At 47.3% G+C, this 20,755-nt stretch overlaps 1 protein-coding gene across 1 annotated transcript; it reads right to left on the bottom strand.

The window, feature by feature from the left end:
* Positions 1-3,775: 3,775 nt before the first annotated feature.
* Positions 3,776-8,296, bottom strand: LOC122923895 (zona pellucida sperm-binding protein 3-like). Its single transcript, XM_044274753.1, has 8 exons — positions 7,805-8,296; positions 6,983-7,101; positions 5,441-5,544; positions 5,187-5,364; positions 4,998-5,118; positions 4,306-4,397; positions 4,089-4,222; positions 3,776-4,005 (listed from the first exon to the last, which is right to left on the bottom strand). The coding sequence occupies exons 1-8, from the start codon at positions 8,294-8,296 to the stop codon at positions 3,776-3,778; spliced, it is 1,470 nt and encodes a 489-aa protein (XP_044130688.1).
* Between the last annotated feature and the right edge of the window lie 12,459 nt (positions 8,297-20,755).

Below are 20,755 nucleotides of genomic sequence, written 5' to 3' on the forward strand. Positions count from 1 at the left end.
ACAAGGGGTTTGTACACAGGCTGAAGATAAACCAGATTGTGGTCTGAGCCCCCTAGGGGAGATGAGAGGTGAGGAGCTGTATGCCTATTTAGTATTAGCATACAGTAGGTCCATCGTTCTATTGTCTTTGGTGTGGCAGTTAACATACTGGGTGAAGGTGGGAAGAGTGGAAGACACGGACACGTGATTTATTTTCCAGAGATCAAAAAGAGAACCTGGGGGTGTTTTGTCTGGAGACTGCTGGTCACAGTGTGAATAATGTCACAGGCAACTAAAGCATTGGCAGAGGGGGGCACGTAGATTACTAACAACCTGTGTAAACTCACGTGGTAGATAGTGAGGTCTCATGCTAACAGCTCAATGTCTTCATTTTAGGCCTTTGGAACCAATTACTCAACTGGTTTCAACCTACAATGGTCGTCGTGGAACCAATATTGTAACTTGAGGGACCACTGTATTGCTATTTTCCAATTGGAGGCGAAGGGGGAATGTCTGGAGATTCTCTGTCCCAGATTTCATGCTATTTTAGGCTCGTCCGCAATTGCGTTCTGCATTTTGCAGAACGGAATTGCAGACCGTCATTTCTATGGGGCCGCATGATCCGGAAATGTCGACCCGCACTTCTGATCCCGAAAAAAATAAAACATGTCCTATTCTTGTCCACAAAATGTGGAACGTTTAGAATCAAATACGGGCTTTGAGCCAAACAGAAGTGGAAAACAATAGAAGTATCCTCTCCAAGGCCTCATTCACACTGCAGTGTTGTGATCAGCGATTTCCATCAGTGAGCCAAAACCAGCAGTGGAGGCTCCACAGACAGAAGGGAAAGATTTGTACCTGTTCCATGCTTGACCAGCACCAGGTTTTGGCTCAGGCCCCCCATGCATTGCAAAAGAGGACACTGAAAATCTGCTGAATTAATCATGCTGCAGGTGAAAGATCCGCATTGCCGGTCAATTTACCCTGCAGATTTTTTACAATCTGTGGATGATCTTCAGTCTCGTCTACATTGCAGGTACTGTACAAACAGCAAATGCTCCACATATCCGTCCTGGGTGGACCTCACGATTTTCCGTCTATTTTGCCTTCAGTGTCTAGTGGGTCCCAGAGGCAGGACCTACCCAGATGAGGGCTTAGGCCCCAAGCACAGCTATGTCAGGGGGCCCTATTCAGTTCGCTATTCCTGGCAGCAGTCCTATCTGTCCACAACGATATCTGCATCAGATACAATAGAAAGTTTTGACTCGGTCAATTTTAGCTTTAGCCTTAAGGTAAAACCGAAATAGCGTCCCCACCCCCCAGTCCAACTCCTTCCTCAACCCTACTGCTAAAAGCATATTAGAGTTGGACATTATATACCTCATACATCCAGTGATGTAGATGTTCTCTACGGTGACCAGACCATCATCTTCCTTTTGGTTCCAATGGTGTCATCCTGCTGCTACCCCCAAATTAGTATGCTGTAGGAAGTGCTCCTCTTAATATAAAGGAGGGGGCACTATAACTTTAAATCTGCTGCAAGACACTACTAAGTGGGCACTGCTGGGACCCCAACAGTCCCCACCATATTTATATTGCCCCTCCAGTATGTGTTCCCCGGAGTCCTGCATTTATTTATACTTCCCCTCCCAAGTGCCAAAATAGTAAGTACTTGCCTCACTCTCCATTCACGTTGCTATCTACAATGGTCAGCCTGCACCAGGATGCAAGCAGACCAAGTTAGTGCACTGCCCAAGAACTGGCACATCAGGTTATGCTGACCACATGTCCTATTGTACCAACGCCTAGGCTTCAGGTCTAGTGGCCTGAGGCCTAAGAGAGTGAATAGCAGATATTAAGCCCCATGTCCTGCTGAAAGATGTGGCACTGTCAAGGGGTTCCAAGCAATTGTGTGGGTCTTAAGACCACCACTGGACCTAGATTAAGAATGCAGTCCAGCCAAGACCACCACATGCCACCCTCTTCATTGACCGATATGGGATCTCCAAAAACAAAAAACAGTTGAGCCAGAAGTCTTGTCAGAATTCCCATTACAGTCAATGGAAAAGTATGCACTTCAAGCCAGGATCTTCTTTGAAGGTGAAACCCACACCCATCAGACATTTAAGGGCACATACTATTGCTATGCCATGGGAAAAACATTTTTTTTTAAATGCATCTGTATAATGATTAGGGAGATGAGAGCTTCCATTGCGCTCATACCCATAGTCATCTGTATCAGTCCTCAGGACAGCAATACAGATGCCTGTGCTGTGGGGCAGGGGAGGGAGAGGCATGTCCCTTCCTCTGATCGGCGCTCTGGCCTAGTACCTGTAGTCTCTTAAACCGTACAGTGCGGGACCCAGGCCGGAAGAGGCCTGCATCGCTGACATGGAAGTATACGTGTTTTTTACGTACAATACTTTTACTGGCACATTGGGGGGCACTTACCGACACATTATTGGGGGCACTATAGGTGCTTCTACTGAGGCTAAAAAGAAGGGGTATTTTATATGAAAGTCTCTGTACAGTAGCATTTTATACTGGGACACATTATGGTGGGTACTGGGGGGTAGAGGAGTACTATATAGGGGTATTTTATACTGGCACTATGGGGACATTAGCTCAACTGGGGGCATTACAAGGGTGTATTTTTTGCACTGTGACATTATAAGGAGAATTAATTAAACGTGATTATGGTGGGCTTTATTACTCCCATGGTATGACCCCCTAGTAGCAGCACCAGCCTCAAGAGCCAAGCAATTGTAAGTTTTCATGTGAAATATGTTTGTTCTACAAACAGCATAGACTGTGCCACACAATATACCGCTACACTGTGTAGTCTGTTCTATAAGCACCATTATTTTCTGGCGGTGGACAGAATATAATGTGCAAGTGCCCCTCCCGAGATCAGGCTCTAGATCTGCCGCTGGTCTGGACCGCTCACAGGAGTGTACATTTCTTCTAAACTAATCTGTATCCTCTGACCTGCAGAAATCAGCGCTCACTTGGTAACAACTAACAGGCAGGACCTGTAGGCTGTAGCCTGGCCCTGTTACCAAAGCTAGCCGAGTGGTGTAAGGTTAAGGTACTAGTAGAGATGAGCGGCCGCTGAATCCCGATTTAAAGTTGAAGTTACTGCAGGATATGGATTACAGTTTATAAATGCCAAATGTACACCGAGCGGCGGGGAGGGGGATCTGTGGATGACACATAGCATAAGATGCTATATACAGTATGTGTCATCCACAGCTCCCCCTCCATAAAGTCATCCACAGAATAACCCCCCATAGCAGTGTCAACCACAGGAAACTAGGATATGTTGAAATCAGAGTTGTTTTTAAAACTACAGACAGAACTTTCCTTTTCGGTTGCTGTTTTAGGTATTCGGTTAATTATTGGAGCATTTCTAAGCATATATTTTTTTTTTTAATGTATCGTTATAGCCTCCCCCCATACTTTTGTCCTGGCCCCCAGTGTGCCCCCTCAAAATTTCAAAGCTAGAGCCACCACTGCCAGAGAGCAGCTTTCAATTATTCTTCTCCTGAGAAGTGTGAGCTATAAACCACCCATCTGCTCCATACAGATGTGCCTATACCATACTTCCATGTGACCCACAGAAAATCCTCTATATAGCCCCATAGTACTCATGTATATAGCACCAGGAGATGGTCTGTTGTGCTGGACCATGCATGAAGTTATGGGTCACATGAAACCAGTCCCATAAAACCATTGGCACCGATGATTGAGACAAGACCCAAGAGCTAGTAACATTTTTCCCATTTTTATTTCTGGATTATTTGTGAGACAGTTTTTTCAGAAGACATTTTGCAGACACAATAAGAGTCACTGCAACAACTACTGAAGTGATTGAGCCCATGGCCACCAGCACCCACAACTGCAGAGGTTCTTCTACACCCATTCTGGAAGCTTGGGAAATTCCTTCTTTGGAGACCTGGTTAGGCTTCGATCCAGTCACTAGAAGAGGGCCCAGTCTGGCCAGAGTGTATTTTTCTAGATGAGAACCTAGTGGAAGAATTAGCAACACCCATTTTCAAATACCTTGACATTTATGGAAGCTTTAGGGGACATTTGAATGAAGAACTCACCGACATCTCTCTTCCCAACTCCTCTTGACCTGGCAGGTTGTGGGCCCCATGCTGTTCTCCGGCTGCCAACTGTAGCACAGTTCCCAGTGTTGCAGCACTGGCAGTTCACACTGGGGCCTTCCACAGGTGACCAACTGTAAGAGCAAGAAAAGTGTCAACCATTGAGAGAACATCCATTGTTATCTAACTAAAGAAACTTAGATGTGCAAGGTTTTACCTGCTGGTAGCCTTGTTGTAGGAGCAGGCCTTGTTCATTGGATCAGGGGTCTGGTTGATGTCAGCAGCTCTCAGGTGGCAGGTTATGTAGATCTAAGACACCACAATTACAGTTTATATCACAAGAAATAATTTACATTCATAATCTTGGACAGCTGGAGAATTTACCCTCAGGGCCAATATTACTACTTCCCAGCCTCTTGCTTGTCCCGCTCTGCAAGTCTGTTTAATCACTGATGCCCATTGTGGGCAGTGATCAATCAAGTGTGCATGCGCTGTGTGAAACCAGCAGGCATGCCCAGGCCAGTGGTGAACTGCCATGTGCAGGTTATCGGCTGGTACTGGGGATGATGCAACAGATTTAGAGGGAGGGACAAGCAATGTGAAAGGCAGAGCAGCTTGGGCACCCATGAACCCTCATTTGCATATGGATTCAACATAGTTTTTAGCTGGAGAACGTCACAGCAAAAGAACAAAGGTAGCACTGGCACTTGTGCTACAGCACCATATATGCAGTGTGCAACATCTAATTTTGGCAACAGACTCCCTTTAATGTTGAAAGTGCAGATTAGAACAGTGGCCGGTTGTGCGCTTTCAACACCAATCAGTGGGGTGAAAACAAGGACGTTAAAGACAGGTGCAAAAAGTTAATTGCTTGGCATTTAGGGTTATACTACCATCTCTAGTCCTTACCATAGAAAGGTCACTGTTAATGAACCTGAAGGCATCAACTGTGAATCGAAGCTTATTCGCTTCAGATCTTGGAGAAACAAAGGCTGAAGAGGATTCTCCTAGTATCCCATCGATCAAGCACCTGTAGGAGATATTTCAGTGAAGATGCCTTAAATTAACAGTAAACAAAAAAATATATATGAAACTCACCCATTATAAGCAATGATGTCATAGTGAGGATTAGAGGTCTCATCTGGAGTAAGGGTGGCAACACAGCTATCAACAAACAGCATCATCGGGACGTGGTTCTCTATGTTCACAAAGGCCTCTATGTAGAGGATCTCACCAAGCTGGTAGACAAGCGATTGACGAGGAGCACTCCAGTCCTCTACAGACAAATTAAGGCTTTTAGTAGAAGACGAGAATACGCACCCCCCCCCCCCCCCTTCTATTTGAAGTCTTACCAGTCATGAGAGTCAAGGAGAAAGACAACCTTTCTTCTGAGCTCACTGTGGTGCTGTAGGGAGCCCATGTTGGCTTGATGGCATTGCTGCTTACATTGCCAAATCTGGAAGAGTAGAGAAATGAAAGGATAACTGTACGTGATTGCAAGAAAATGGCAGCTTTCCATAATCACCCCATGTGTCCACAGGTGGCAAGTGGTACCGCAGTTTAGCCCTATTTACTATAGAGCTGAACCAATGGACAGCAGGGGGTATTTTTGGAAGTAAGCAGCCATGGTTGTAATGATGGACAAGCTCTTTGAGAGGTTGACTGGAACTTGAAAGTATCTTGTCAACCATATGGTAAAGTAGCAAAGCTGACACTTATGGCATTGAGGCCTTAAGGGTGTTCCAGCCATGTAAGGTGTTGCAGCGTGTTTGACTGAAGTTACGACACCCTGACCAGTCCTGCTCTACTTACAAAGAGTTTGATGGTCGACGACCTATTTTTGCCTTGAGTCATACAGCCAGGTCCCATTCAAAGAGGGCCCGTCTCCTCCCCAGACATTTGTTTTAGTAAACAATTCCCAGGTCATACCATTTCTGGAGTATCTTGTGGGCTACAGTTCCCCCCATTATTCCTACTACTATTGAATTGCTGGCAGTTTTCAATAAAAGCCAATCTGGGTGTCCCTGCATAGTGACTGGCAGCACCTATAGAATAGGGTCAGACACCCCAAAACTGAAAATTCAGACCTTTATGGCATACTGCTAACTTCCATTAGGAATCAGGAACAGTTAAAAGGTTCTCCAGAATTACTACATGGAGAGAGTGTAAGTAGTTGGTGAAACACATGCCAGGAGAGGAGACCGCTCAAAACCTCTCACTAGTAATAACAGAGCTAGAGGGGAATGTTTGTCATGATTCCTTTCAGAATCTTTATGAACCTTGAAGAGGAGCAGGATGAGTATAGCAGCTGTAATGTCCATGTAGCCCCATCCTAATTATTGCATTACTCATTACATGGCCAAAGATCACAGTACTGATGTGACAGAACATTGCTTCATAATGTAAGTGGAATCAAGCTGTGACTGTCCCAGTCAGATCCATCAGGACGGGACTGTCTCATGGCTGGTTGGAGCAAACAGTTTGGCCTCATGCACACGGCCATTGTTTGGGTCTGCATCTGAGCCGCCATTTTGGCGGCTCGGATGCGGACCCATTCACTCCAAAGGGGCCGCAAAAGATGCGGACAGCACGCCATGTCATCCGTTGCTCCGTTCCACGGCCACACAAAAAAAAATAATAAGTCGTATTATCTGCGCTTTGCGGACAAGAATAGGCATTTATATTGATGGCCGTCCGTTCTGCAGATTATGGAAGTCACACAGGCATCTTCCGTTTTTTGCGGTCTGCAAACTGCGGAACGGTCGTGTGCACGATGCCCTAGTCTCAATGTGACCACATTCAGCAACTACCATCTAGCTTAACTTGGAAGATATTTCACCACTGGAAGACTCTAGAAGACATAGCTATAGAGCACACTATTAGTACAGACTTACCGTGGGTAGTAACACCAGATGGGAACCACTGCAGGACTGGATCTAATGATTGGCACATTGGGGGAGGTGGTGGGGTTGTAAGACAAGTTGATCTTGTAGATAAGTATATCTGAAGTCATCTTGATGATAGAGCCATAGTAAAAGTTAGTCTCAACACAAAGCACAAAATAAAATAAAAAAGCCTAACCCTAAAAGCTGAACCAAATCAGCTGGAAAATTAGTAAGAATGGGCAACCCTAGAAGATATACAAGAGAAAAAATAAAATTAAATTGACAAGGCATTGGGTCAAGTACACTGCAAGGCCAGAAATGGACAACTGGTTAGATTGTGTTATGAAAGTCCATGATTGCGTCAGAAGATCATGACACCATAGTATGCCAGCTAAAACTAGTCAACATTCTTGGGTACAAGCTGTAGAAAGGGTTAATGTACTTCAACAAAACCGGATCCATGTCCACACGAGATATGCAAATTTCAGGTTATGAAACTTATTCATGCTTTGTTTACTGGTAAAAGGGGAATTGTGTTATGGATTCCGTTACCATGGACTATAACACAATTCTATGACAGAATGCCTTTAGAGGCATTCCATTATGCATTTAGTCATAGAATTGCATTATGGTCCATGGTAATGGAACCCATAAAGCAATTCACCTTTTACCAGTAAAAGCGTAAACAAATTTCAAAATATGAAATTCGCTCATCTCTAACCAAAACAGGTCAATATAGTGAAGAGGATCTAAAGAGTTTTCATGATAAACACAGTAATTGTTGCTCAGTGCATATTGGTCTACTAAGGGACCTTTAGTCCTCCAACTTACCTCTAGGTTGCTTCCACAGTCTTGAAGAGCAATTTGAAAGACTACAGTAGTAACTGAAGCCTGAGATCCAGCTGTGCAGGTCCCAAGGACCAGGTCTGAAGGATTCACCATCCTACCATTACCATAGAAGTCTCTCTCTACAGTCACCACCATACTGTCCTCAGCACACTGAACACGGACAGGGGATGATGGGTTTGGCATAATTGGTGGGGGCTGTGTAAGCTGTCTGGACTGAATACCTACTCCAGGATACATGCGACCCCAGCCAGACACAGGACCAGAACCTCTCAGAGACCCAATTCCAGAAACTGGAGACAAAAGATTTCCCCTAGGAGAACCTACTGCAGATACAGTTCTAGAAGATCCCCATCCAGGCTGATAATTCCTCCACCGAGTGTCTGGCTGGCGCCGGTGTCTAACCAAGGAACTGCTAAAGCCTGACCCATAGATGAGAACCACAAGCAACCAACTCCACCTAATCCCTAACAACATCTTGACTACAGAAGAAAACACACCAGGAAGTGGTGGAGGGAGGAGATCTTTATACCTCACCCATCACATGGTCATCACTTCACTTGACCCTTCATTATACTCAGCTGGACACCATCCACACCTGATGAGGATATGGCAATGCAGAGTCCAGTGGTGAAGTTCACAATGGATTTGTGTTCATTTCTTGTCCTTTTTTCACGGATCTGTTGTTCCATATCTGAGGTTTGTATTTCTCTGATTTAAGTCCTCTTCCGTTTCATTATTCCACAAAACATATCCGTATGGTTTCCATATGCGATCTGTTTTTTGTGTATCGGAAACGGAAACAGTAACTTATTAATCACCAAACACATGAGCAATAGGGGCTGGGCATAGCATTTCTACAGTATGGATCTACAAAATATGGATGAAATACGGATGACATACAGATGTGTTCCGTGTGCGTTCCGTATTATTTGCGGACCCTTTGACTTGAATGGGGCCTCGGACTGTGATTTGCGGAAATAATAGGACATGCACTAAATTTGCGGAAAGGAAATACGGAAACAGAATGCACACAAAGTAGCTTCCGTTGTTTTTGCGGACCCATTTAAGTGAAAGGTTCCGCAAATAGAACGGAGACGGAAAGAAAATACGTTTGTTTGCATGAGCCCTTAGGGTGACTTCACATCACCGTTTAGATTTCCGTCCTTCTGATCCGTCAGAAGAAGAGAGAGAGAGAAAAAAAAGAACTGGATCCCGTAAAAAAAAAAAAAACGGGATCCTGTTGCATCAGTTTTAGGCTACATGCACACAAACGTTGTTTGTTTCCGTGTCCGTTCCGTTTTTTTTGCAGATAGGATGCGGACCCATTTATTACAACGGGTCCGCAAAAAATGCGGAAGGCAAACCGTGTACTGTTCGCATCAGTATGTCCGTTTCGTAGCCCCGCAAAAAAAAATAGAACATGTCCTATTCTTGTCCGTTTTAGGCATTGTTGCAATGGATCCGTAAAAAAAAAAAACAGATGACATACGGACGTTTTTTTTTTTTTTTTACGGATTCGCAAATTGCGGACAGCAAAACACATACAGTCGTGTGCATGTAGCCTTAATCTGTTTTGAGATCAGTTTTTTTAGACGGAAACAAAAGTACTGCATGCAGGACTTTTTTTCCCCGTCTCCTAAACAGGCGCAGAATCAGTTAGTAAATGAGACTAAAATTAGACTGTCGGAAACCGCTTTTTTCCTCCTGGAAACAGGCGCAGACACGATAGTACATGTGCCCCGCTGACTGTGTGAATAAGGCAATACACTCGGCTTTTAAAAAGTCATGAGTTGCCATGTAGTTGCAATGCTGTTTTTGCATTATTTTCTCGCACTGGCGGTTTTGCGCCATGTACATTTGAGAGTCGTAGAGACCAGGACGGGAACCTGGATCCCAGCAACTTTACTAACTTTAGGAAAAAATACTACTTCTCCACTTTCTTTCATTCAACTCCTGGTTTGGGATTTAAAAACCGTATCAAAAAGCGTGAACGTGTGTCAGCACCCTTAGGGAGTGGAGCGGTTTTTCTTGCCATGTGCACGACTCTCCATAAATTAGACAAGTCTTACAGCAGCGCAGGAGGGGCATCTAAGACCGGCGTAAAATGCTGGTCCTAGTAAATGACCCCCATTCTCTATTTCTTTTCAGTTATGTATCCAGGGGCAGGCTGGCCATAGATCTTACAGGAACATTTCTCAGTGGGCTGATGCCCAAGGGGCTGCCCAAGCCCCCAAGCTGCACTGTGGTATTTGGTTCTGCGGGGGCAGTATATTGTGCTGCACTGTGGCAATTGGTTCTGCTGGGGCAGTATATTGTGCTGCACTGTGGTATTTGGTTCTGCTGTGGCAGTATATTGTGCTGCACTGTGGTATCTGGTTCTGCTGGGGCAGTATATTGTGCTGCACTGTGGTGTCTGGTTCTGCTGGGGCAGTATATTGTGCTGCTCTGTGGTATTTGGTTGTGCTGGGGCAGTATATTGTGCTGCACTGTGGCAATTGGTTCTGCTGGGGCAGTATATTGTGCTGCACTGTGGTATTTGGTTCTGCTGGGGCAGTATATTGTGCTGCACTGTGGTATCTGGTTCTGCTGGGGCAGTATATTGTGCTGCTCTGTGGTATTTGGTTCTGCTGGGGCAATATATTGTGCTGCACTGTGGTATCTGGTTCTGCTGGGGCAGTATATTGTGCTGCACTGTGGTATCTGGCTCTGCTGGGGCAGTATATTGTGCTGCACTGTGGTATCTGGTTCTGCTGGGACAGTATATTGTGCTGCACTGTGGTATTTGGTTCTGCTGGGGCAGTATATTGTGCTGCACTGTGGTATATGGTTGTGCTGGGGCAGTATATTGTGGCATTGTGGTATTTGGTTGTGCTGGGGCAGCATATTGTGCTGCACTGTGGTATCTGGTTCTGCTGGGGCAGTATATTGTGCTGCACTGTGGTATTTGGTTCTGCCGGGGCAGTATGCTGTGATTCATGCGCAGGGCTTTTCCATTGTGCGCGCGCGCCCAGCAAATGCGCAGAGGGACAAAAGCGTCCGGCTGGGTGCCGGAGACGGGATCGTGCAGTGACAAGGAGAGCACAGCGCATGCGCGAGACTTGCACGATCCCGGCCCCACAGCAGGATGTCAGTCACAGTGAAGGGAGGACGGGTAAGGGGCGGGCTTAGCTTGACCTGAAGCGGGGAGGCCGCTGCCCCCTTGACTTCAGACTCTGCTGTTACATGGCGCGTGCAGGGGATTAAAGTTTGTTTTTTAAGATTTTGGTGCATCTGGCCGGAGGAAGAAAATAATCTTTAGGAACATACTGCTGGGTACTTTAAAGTAACGCTGGCAGTTTGGGAGGTGTTTTTTTAGATAACAGGTTCCCTTAAGCCTCAGTCACATGTCAGTGTTCCATGTCCGTGTGCTGTACCTGTTCTCCAGCGCACGTCCCCCAGTCAGTTTAATGTCTGTATTCACACATCAGTGTTTTTAGCACGGACGCCTGTATTTTGTCACGGATCCATCACGCCCATTACAGTCTGGGTCTGTGAAAACCACGGATGTACCACGGATACCCTCCGTGTTTCATGGATCACTAGGAAGAGATGTTTGAAAAATAATTTTTCAGCTGTGCTATGTCAGTGAGACACGGATGACACACGGACAGCAATGAACAAACTGACACACAGACTAGAGATGAGTGAATCGAATCCCACAAAGTGGAATTCGATGCCAATTTCAGGATAAATTCGATTTGCCTAGAATCCAAATTTCCTCATTCTTCGTGTCAGTGAACCGATTTAACCTGAAATTGACTAAAAAACAAAAAAATTCAAACGTACCGCCTCCATTTTCTAGCAACGGGCCACCAGCCTCCATCTTGCTTGAAGATCTCGTCCAAAATCCCTTGCAGTGCGAGATGACATCATCACGCCAACCAGCGTAATTACGTAACCGCGCACCGCACAGAATTTTTGCTAACATCTTCAAGCAAGATGGCGGCGGCAGGCCTGTCGCGAGCAAATGGAGGCGGCAAGTTCGATCTAATAGTTTTTTTTATTGTTAAAAACTGTGTGAAATTACATTCAGATGCCGCGATCATGTGTGAACGCGACATCTGAGGGGTACAGTGACGGGGCCGGCGCTATCGCAGCTCCCTGTCATTGAATCCGCTACTTTAAAAAAAATGCACTTTGTGACAAAGCAATTCTAAGAAATCTCTAACACAAAACACGGATCCTTCAGACATCTTCACGGAGGCATCACTGACCACCTCTTCACGGATGTGAGTATGGACACCGATGTGTGAATGAGGCTTTAGGTGTATAAAAAGTTTACTAAGCGATGATAAAATGTACACGTACAAAAGATAACACAAAGAGTAAAGTCACCAAAGCCGTGAACAGATGAGCGAGCTCCCGATTGACCAGTCCCCTTCATGGTAACAGATCAGCTTAAGGCTACATGCCCACGACTGTATGCTTTGTGCGGTCTGCAAAACGTGAATCCGTGTCGCAGTTAGTTTCTATAGTGCTTCTGCATCCTTTCCGTCTTTCCGCAAATCATGTCCGTTGTGTTTCCGTGTGTCCTCCGTTGTTTTGCGGACCGCAAAAAAACAGAAGGAGGAAATTGTGTAATTTTACTATCCCCACCCAGGATACAGTCATATATTTCTGGTCATCTGAGTGTTTGGTGGCCATTTTCTCCAGTCTTTCCAGTATAGTGGGTTTGGTTGGATTTATTGGCTTTGCTCACAGCATATTTTTGCGGTTTGGGATCTTGTTTTTACCATGTGTGGCGAAACCAACCTCGCCACTGGGTTTTGGAGGGGCCTGGCTACCAGCCTCTGCCTCAGGATTATGGCCCATACTAACTTTAAAGGAGAAGACAGACCGGCCGCACAGCTTAAATCTGTCTTTGGAATTGTATTGTATGTTATGTGAGGGTACCCAGATAGCTAATTTTATTGTATTCATGTATTCTGAGTGCCATTCACCTAATAATATGCACTCAGACTTAAGCTCTCTGGGGATATGTTAAATGTCTGTGTTTACTGTAAGTGTTGTGACATTGTGTGTTTAAATGGTGATTTCTGTCCTGTTGTCTCCACATGTGTATCGGCGATTTCCTTTTATCCTGAGAGATAATTGAATTGCTCCTCGGGTGTCTCCAGGGCAGAGAGGAGGAAACCATGATGCATTGTGGGGATGTATTGTGTCTGTGTACCCTGAATTGCTGCATATCTGTCCTGTGTCACAGTCTTCCATCTGGTCCCCTAGGGGCGTGTCCACCAGATGGGGACCTGCATAAATACGGGCAGGTAGCTCTCAATAAAGAGGGCCTGTTTTATCTTTCATCATGTTGAGGCTGGTGTTTGGGTAACTGATCAAAACTGGGGGATTGCTATACGCTGGAGATTTGCTATACTGCCCTGGCTTTACTACTAGCTCTTGTAAGAGCTGTTCCTGCTCTCTGGTTTTAGGAGAGGTTCACCCACTGGAGCCTGGAGCCTTGTCGTAGGTCCAGGGTGGGTAGGAGACGGTGAGACCTCAACCCAGCTTCGGTAACACACAGTTCATCAGTTTACTCACGGTTAGCTGATAGCCTCCCTGGGCTGGCAGCACAGTGTTGAGGTGGACAGCACGAAATCCTTCGGGGCACGCTCTGTGGTTGGAAGCATCAGCCAAGATGGTGGTTGAGGTGCCCTTGATGTTAGGGGTGCTTAGGATGCTTGTTGCGTGACGCCAGTACCGTTAATGGTGGTACAACCATAGGTAGTAATAATGAGGTAGACAGTGGTAAGATGCAACTTACAACTTTTAATTTGGATGTCTTTTGGTTGCAGCAGTACAATTATGCAGTCTCTAGATGGTACAGAGTTAATTCTGCAAATCCACTGTTTTAGGCTGTTTAGGTTTCGTGGCTTTGGAGCAGTGGGTTAGGTGTACCTGGTTCCTTTAGATGTGCTGAATCCTATTCCTTGACTTTCCCTACAAGCTGAATATTTTAGACAGGAAAACTTAACTGTCTCTCAGAAGTTTGGTGTGGCTGCCTGAAGCTATAAAACCTCCACCATGCAAAGGTGTCTGTGGCCCTCAATAATGGCTCTTATCACCGATGTGCAGCCTTTCAAAAAGCGCCAAGATAGCGCCGAACACTGAACCCAAACTTTTACGTAAATGTTCGGGTCCGGGTGCCGAAAAACCTAAAGTTCGGTACGAACCCGAACTTTACAGTTGACGCACTAGAGCCCTCTGTGATGTTCTAAAACCTTTGTGCTTTGTGCCCAGGGAACAGACTCATGCCCTGTGGGCCTCCTGAGGAGTTTACTTTTTGTTTCATTTTTTGGACTATCCTGGTCTTTACTGTTCACTGTACCAGGTCAGCTCCCCAGTTCCCCAGTTACAAGAAAAACCAAGGTCCTTGTCACCTAATCTATGTTGTGATGCTCCTGATATATAGATGTGCCTAACCTAGTTCTCTTACAGTCAAAGAAGAGAAACCACAAGAATGGGTTAATGGTTTTGTGTATATGCATGCATGCTCTTTTTGTGTTTTTCAGGTGATGCATCATTATGGCAAGAGTGCGTCCGGGGTGACTTGCGTTAAATAAGGGGGGGATGCAGTGTCCTGAAACGCACTGCTTAATGTTGTGATTGTGTTTCATGCAAACTGTCCTTGTAAACATATTCTCATAAGTTGCATAGGGAGTGGGAGGTTATAACTAGCCTCCCAGGGCTCACTCCGCCCTACACCAAGTGTGTAGTGAGTGCAGAAAGAAGAAGGTCGGTGTGTGATGCCTGAGGACAACCTGCACCTCAGCTTGCATCTTGGAGGGTTACAAAACCTCCATAGTTAATTCTATGTACCAGCCCATAGAAGGGAAAAGATCACAGTATCTCCAGACAACTCAGAGAGGTAATGAAGATATTGACAAAGGAAGGTACCTGTCATGTATGTGACTCCAGCCTCCTTTGCATAAGGTGGAGAGATCTCAGCTACCCACCATACTTAAAGACAAAAGGATCATTTGTCTGAGTATAGTATTCCTATAAAAGGAAACTGAAGTATAGGATTATACATAGGGATGAGCGAACCCGAACTGTATAGTTCGGGTTCGTACCGAATTTTGGGGTGTCCGTGACACGGACCCGAACCCGGACATTTTCGTAAAAGTCCGGGTTCGGGTTCGGTGTTCGTCGCTTTCTTGGCGCTTTTGTGACGCTTTCTTGGCGCTTTTTGAAAGGCTGCAAAGCTACTACTTGCCCCAAGAAGCCGTCACAGCCATGCCTACTATTGGCATGGCTGTGATTGGCCAGAGCACCATGTGACCCAGCCTCTATTTAAGCTGGAGTCACATAGCGCCGCCCGTCACTCTGCTCTGATTAGTGTAGGGAGAGGTTGCGGCTGCGACAGTAGGGCGAGATTAGGCAGATTAACTCCTCCAAAGGACTTGATTAATCGATCGATCTGCAGCTGTGCATCAGTGAGCTGCTGAAATTCAAATGCTCACTGTTTTTAGGCTGCCCAGACCGTTTGTCAGTCACTTTTTTCTGGGGTGATCGGCGGCCATTTTGTGTCTTGTGCGGTGCTGCGACCAAGTGCATCCAAGCTGCGACCAAGTGCATTTAACCCTCAATGGTGTGGTTGTTTTTTGGCTAAAGCCTACATCAGGGTGAAGCTGTCACACCAAGTGCATTTAACCCTCAGTAGTGTGGTTGGTCAAGCTGTCACACCAAGTGCATTTAACCAGCAATAGTCTGTTCATTTTTTGGCCATATACTACATCAGGGGCAAGCTGCGCCTGTCACCAAGTGCATTTAACCCTCAGTAGTGTGGTTGGTCAAGCTGTCACACCAAGTGCATTTAACCAGCAATAGTGTGGTTATTTTTTGGCCATATCCCAGTCTAATTCTGTCAGTAAATCCATACCGGTCACCCAGCGCCTAAATACTAGGCCTCAAATTTATATCCCGCTAAATCTGTCGTTACCGCTGTCCTGTTGTGGATGGGCAAGTTATTTAGTGTCCGTCAAAGCACATTTTTTGTTCAGGGTTGAAATACAATTCCCAATTTAGCAATTTCATAATTTAGTGGTTTCTGCTGTATCAGAGCTATTTGAAATCTATCCCTAAAAGGGTATATAATATTCAAGGTGCACATAGGGTCATTCAGAATAACTTCACACACACGCTACTGTGCATTTCCAAGTCTAATTCTGTCAGTAAATCCATACCGGTCACCCAGCGCCTAAATACTAGGCCTCAAATTTATATCCCGCTGAATTTGAATACAATACATTGGGCCAAATAATATATTTGTTGTTGTGGTGAACCATAACAATGAGAAAAACATCTAGTAAGGGACGCTGACGTGGACATGGTCGTGGTGGTGTTAGTGGACCCTCTGGTGCTGGGAGAGGACGTGGCCGTTCTGCCACATCCACACGTCCTAGTGTACCAACTACCTCAGGTCCCAGTAGCCGCCAGAATTTACAGCGATATATGGTGGGGCCCAATGCCGTTCTAAGGATGGTAAGGCCTGAGCAGGTACAGGCATTAGTCAATTGGGTGGCCGACAGTGGATCCAGCACGTTCACATTATCTCCCACCCAGTCTTCTGCAGAAAGCGCACAGATGGCGCCTGAAAACCAACCCTATCAGTCTGTCACATCACCCCCATGCATACCAGGGAAACTGTCTCAGCCTCAAGTTATGCAGCAGTCTCTTATGCTGTTTGAAGACTCCGCTGGCAGGGTTTCCCAAGGGCATCCACCTAGCCCTTCCCCAGCGGTGAAAGACATAGAATGCACTGACGCACAACCACTTATGTTTCCTGATGATGAGGACATGGGAATACCACCTCAGCATGTCTCTGATGATGACGAAACACAGGTGCCAACTGCTGCGTCTTTCTGCAGTGTGCAGACTGAACAGGAGGTCAGGGATCAAGACTGGGTGGAAGACGATGCAGGGGACGATGAGGTCCTAGACCCCACATGGAATGAAGGTCGTGCCACTGACTTTCACAGTTCGGAGGAAGAGACAGTGGTGAGACCGAGCCAACAGCGTAGCAAAAGAGGGAGCAGTGGGTAAAAGCAGAACACCCGCCGCCAAGAGACTCCGCCTGCTACTGACCGCCGCCATCTGGGACCGAGCACCCCAAAGGCAGCTTCAAGGAGTTCCCTGGCATGGCACTTCTTCAAACAATGTGCTGACGACAAGACCCGAGTGGTTTGCACGCTGTGCCATCAGAGCCTGAAGCGAGGCATTAACGTTCTGAACCTGAGCACAACCTGCATGACCAGGCACCTGCATGCAAAGCATGAACTGCAGTGGAGTAAACACCTTAAAACCAAGGAAGTCACTCAGGCTCCCCCTGCTACCTCTTCTGCTGCTGCCGCCTCGGCCTCTTCTGCTGCTGCCGCCTCGGCCTCTTCCTCCGCCTCTGGAGGAACGTTGGCACCTGCCGCCCAGCAAACAGGGGATGTACCACCAACACCACCACCACCTCCGTCACCAAGCGTCTCAACCATGTCACACGGCAGTGTTCAGCTCTCCATCTCACAAACATTTGAGAGAAAGCGTAAATTCCCACCTAGCCACCCTCGATACCTGGCCCTGAATGCCAGCATTTCTAAACGACTGGCCTATGAAATGCTGTCATTTAGGCTGGTGGACACAGACAGCTTCAAACAGCTCATGTCGCTTGCTGTCCCACAGTATGTTGTTCCCAGCCGCCACTACTTCTCCAAGAGAGCCGTGCCTTCCCTGCACAACCAAGTATCCGATAAAATCAAGTGTGCACTGCGCAACGCCATCTGTAGCAAGGTCCACCTAACCACAGATAAGTGGACCAGTAAGCACGGCCAGGGACGCTATATCTCCCTAACTGCACACTGGGTAAATGTAGTGGCAGCTGGGCCCCAGGCGGAGAGCTGTTTAGCGCACGTCCTTCCGCCGCCAAGGATCGCAGGGCAACATTCTTTGCCTCCTGTTGCCACCTCCTCCTTCTCGGCTTCCTCCTCCTCTTCTTCCACCTGCTCATCCAGTCAGCCACACACCTTCACCACCAACTTCAGCACAGCCCGGGGTAAACGTCAGCAGGCCATTCTGAAACTCATATGTTTGGGGGACAGGCCCCACACCGCACAGGAGTTGTGGCGGGGTATAGAACAACAGACCGACGAGTGGTTGCTGCCGGTGAGCCTCAAGCCCGGCCTGGTGGTGTGTGATAATGGGCGAAATCTCGTTGCAGCTCTGGGACTAGCCAATTTGACGCACATCCCTTGCTTGGCGCATGTGCGGAATTTGGTGGTGCAGAAGTTCATTCACAACTACCCCGACATGTCAGAGCTGCTGCATAAAGTGCGGGCCGTCTGTTCGTGCTTCCGGCGTTCACATCCTGCTGCTGCTCGCCTGTCTGCGCTACAGCGTAACTTCGGCCTTCCCGCTCACCGCCTCATATGCGACGTGCCCACCAGGTGGAACTCCACCTTGCACATGCTGGACAGACTGTGCGAGCAGCAGCAGGCCATAGTGGAGTTTCAGCTGCAGCACGCACGGGTCAGTCGCACTACAGAACAGCACCACTTCACCACCAATGACTGGGCCTCCATGCGAGACCTGTGTGCCTTGTTGCGCTGTTTCGAGTACTCCACCAACATGGCCAGTGGCGATGACGCCGATATCAGCGTTACAATACCACTTCTATGTCTCCTTGAGAAAACACTTAGGGCGATGATGGAAGAGGAGGTGGCCCAGGAGGAGGAGGAGGAGGAGGAGGAGGAAGAGGGGTCATTTTTAGCACTTTCAGGCCAGTCTCTTCGAAGTGACTCAGAGGGAGGTTTTTGGCAACAGCAGAGGCCAGGTACAAATGTGGCCAGCCAGGGCCCACTACTGGAGGACGAGGATGAGGAGGAGGTGGAGGAGGATGAGGATGAAGCATGGTCACAGCGGGGTGGCACCCAACGCAGCTCGGGTCCATCACTGGTGCGTGGCTGGGGGGAAAGGCAGGACGATGACGATACGCCTCCCACAGAGGACAGCTTGTCCTTACCCCTGGGCAGCCTGGCACACATGAGCGACTACATGCTGCAGTGCTTGCGCAACGACAGCAGAGTTGCCCACATTTTAACCTGTGTGGACTACTGGGTTGCCACCCTGCTGGATCCACGCTACAAAGACAATGTGCCCACCTTACTTCCTGCACTGGAGCGTGATAGGAAGATGCGCGAGTACAAGCGCACGTTGGTAGACGCGCTACTGAGAGCATTCCCAAATGTCACAGGGGAACAAGTGGAAGCCCAAGGCCAAGGCAGAGGAGGAGCAAGAGGTCGCCAAGGCAGCTGTGTCACGGCCAGCTCCTCTGAGGGCAGGGTTAGCATGGCAGAGATGTGGAAAAGTTTTGTCAACACGCCACAGCTAACTGCACCACCACCTGATACGCAACGTGTTAGCAGGAGGCAACATTTCACTAACATGGTGGAACAGTACGTGTGCACACCCCTCCACGTACTGACTGATGGTTCGGCCCCATTCAACTTCTGGGTCTCTAAATTGTCCACGTGGCCAGAGCTAGCCTTTTATGCCTTGGAGGTGCTGGCCTGCCCGGCGGCCAGCGTTTTGTCTGAACGTGTATTCAGCACGGCAGGAGGCGTCATTACAGACAAACGCAGCCGCCTGTCTACAGCCAATGTGGACAAGCTGACATTCATAAAAATGAACCAGGCATGGATCCCACAGGACCTGTCCGTCCCTTGTCCAGATTAGACATTAACTACCTCCCCTTAACCATATATTATTGGACTCCAGGGCACTTCCTCATTCAATCCTATTTTTATTTTCATTTTACAATTATATTGCGAGGCTACCCAAAGTTGAATGAACCTCTCCTCTGTCTGGGTGCCGGGGCCTAAATATATGCCAATGGACTGTTCCAATGTTGGGTGACGTGAAGCCTGATTCTCTGCTATGACATGCAGACTAATTCTCTGCTGACATGAAGACAGATTCTCTGTTAAGGGACCTCTCTCCTCTGCCTGGGTGCTGGGCCTAAATATCTGACAATGGACTGTTGCAGTGGTGGCTGACGTGAAGCCTCATTCTCTGCTATGACATGCAGACTAATTCTCTGCTGACATGAAGCCAGATTGTCTGTTACGGGACCTCTCTCCTCTGCCTGGGTGCTGGGCCTAAATTTATGAAAATGGACTCTTACAGTGATGGGTGACGTGAAGCCTGATTCTCTGCTATGACATGAAGACTGATTCTCTGCTATGACATGAAGACTGATTCTCTGCTGACATGAAGCCAGATTGTCTGTTACGGGACCTCTCTCCTCTGCCTGGGTGCTGGCCTAAATTTATGAAAATGGACTCTACAGTGGTGGGTGACGTGAAGCCTGATTCTCTGCTATGACATGAAGACTGATTCTCTGCTATGACATGAAGACTGATTCTCTGCTGACATGAAGCCAGATTGTCTGTTTACGGACCTCTCTCCTCTGCCTGGGTGCTGGCCTAAATTTAGGAAAATGGACTCTTACAGTGGTGGGTGACGTGAAGCCTGATTCTCTGCTATGACATGAAGACTGATTCTCTGCTGACATGAAGCCAGATTGTCTGTTACGGGACCTCTCTCCTCTGCCTGGGTGCTGGGCCTAAATATCTGACAATGGACTGTTGCATTGGTGGCTGACGTGAAGCCTGATTCTCTGCTATGACATGCAGACTAATTCTCTGCTGACATGAAGCCAGATTGTCTGTTACGGGACCTCTCTCCTCTGCCTGGGTGTTGGGCCTAAATTTATGAAAATGGACTGTTGCAGTGGTGGGTGACGTGAAGCCTGATTCTCTGCTATGATATGAAGACTGATTCTCTGCTGACATGAAGCCAGATCCTCTGTTACGGGACCTCTCTCCTCTGCCTGGGTGCTGGGCCTAAATATCT

This window comes from Bufo gargarizans, unplaced genomic scaffold (assembly GCF_014858855.1).
Source record: "Bufo gargarizans isolate SCDJY-AF-19 unplaced genomic scaffold, ASM1485885v1 original_scaffold_2038_pilon, whole genome shotgun sequence".
In the NCBI taxonomy this organism is placed as follows: Eukaryota; Metazoa; Chordata; class Amphibia; order Anura; family Bufonidae; genus Bufo; species Bufo gargarizans.

Bases quoted from the DNA above. Each gene is read 5' to 3' on its own strand.
- LOC122923895 (XM_044274753.1), bottom strand. From the start codon at position 8,296: ATGTTGTTAGGGATTAGGTGGAGTTGGTTGCTTGTGGTTCTCATCTAT. The intron at 7,102-7,804 runs GTAAGTTGGAGG...TCTATCATCAAG, and splicing joins ACTGTGGAAGCAACCTAGAG to ATGACTTCAGATATACTTAT. The intron at 4,223-4,305 runs GTAAAACCTTGC...TTGCTCTTACAG, and splicing joins TACAACAAGGCTACCAGCAG to TTGGTCACCTGTGGAAGGCC.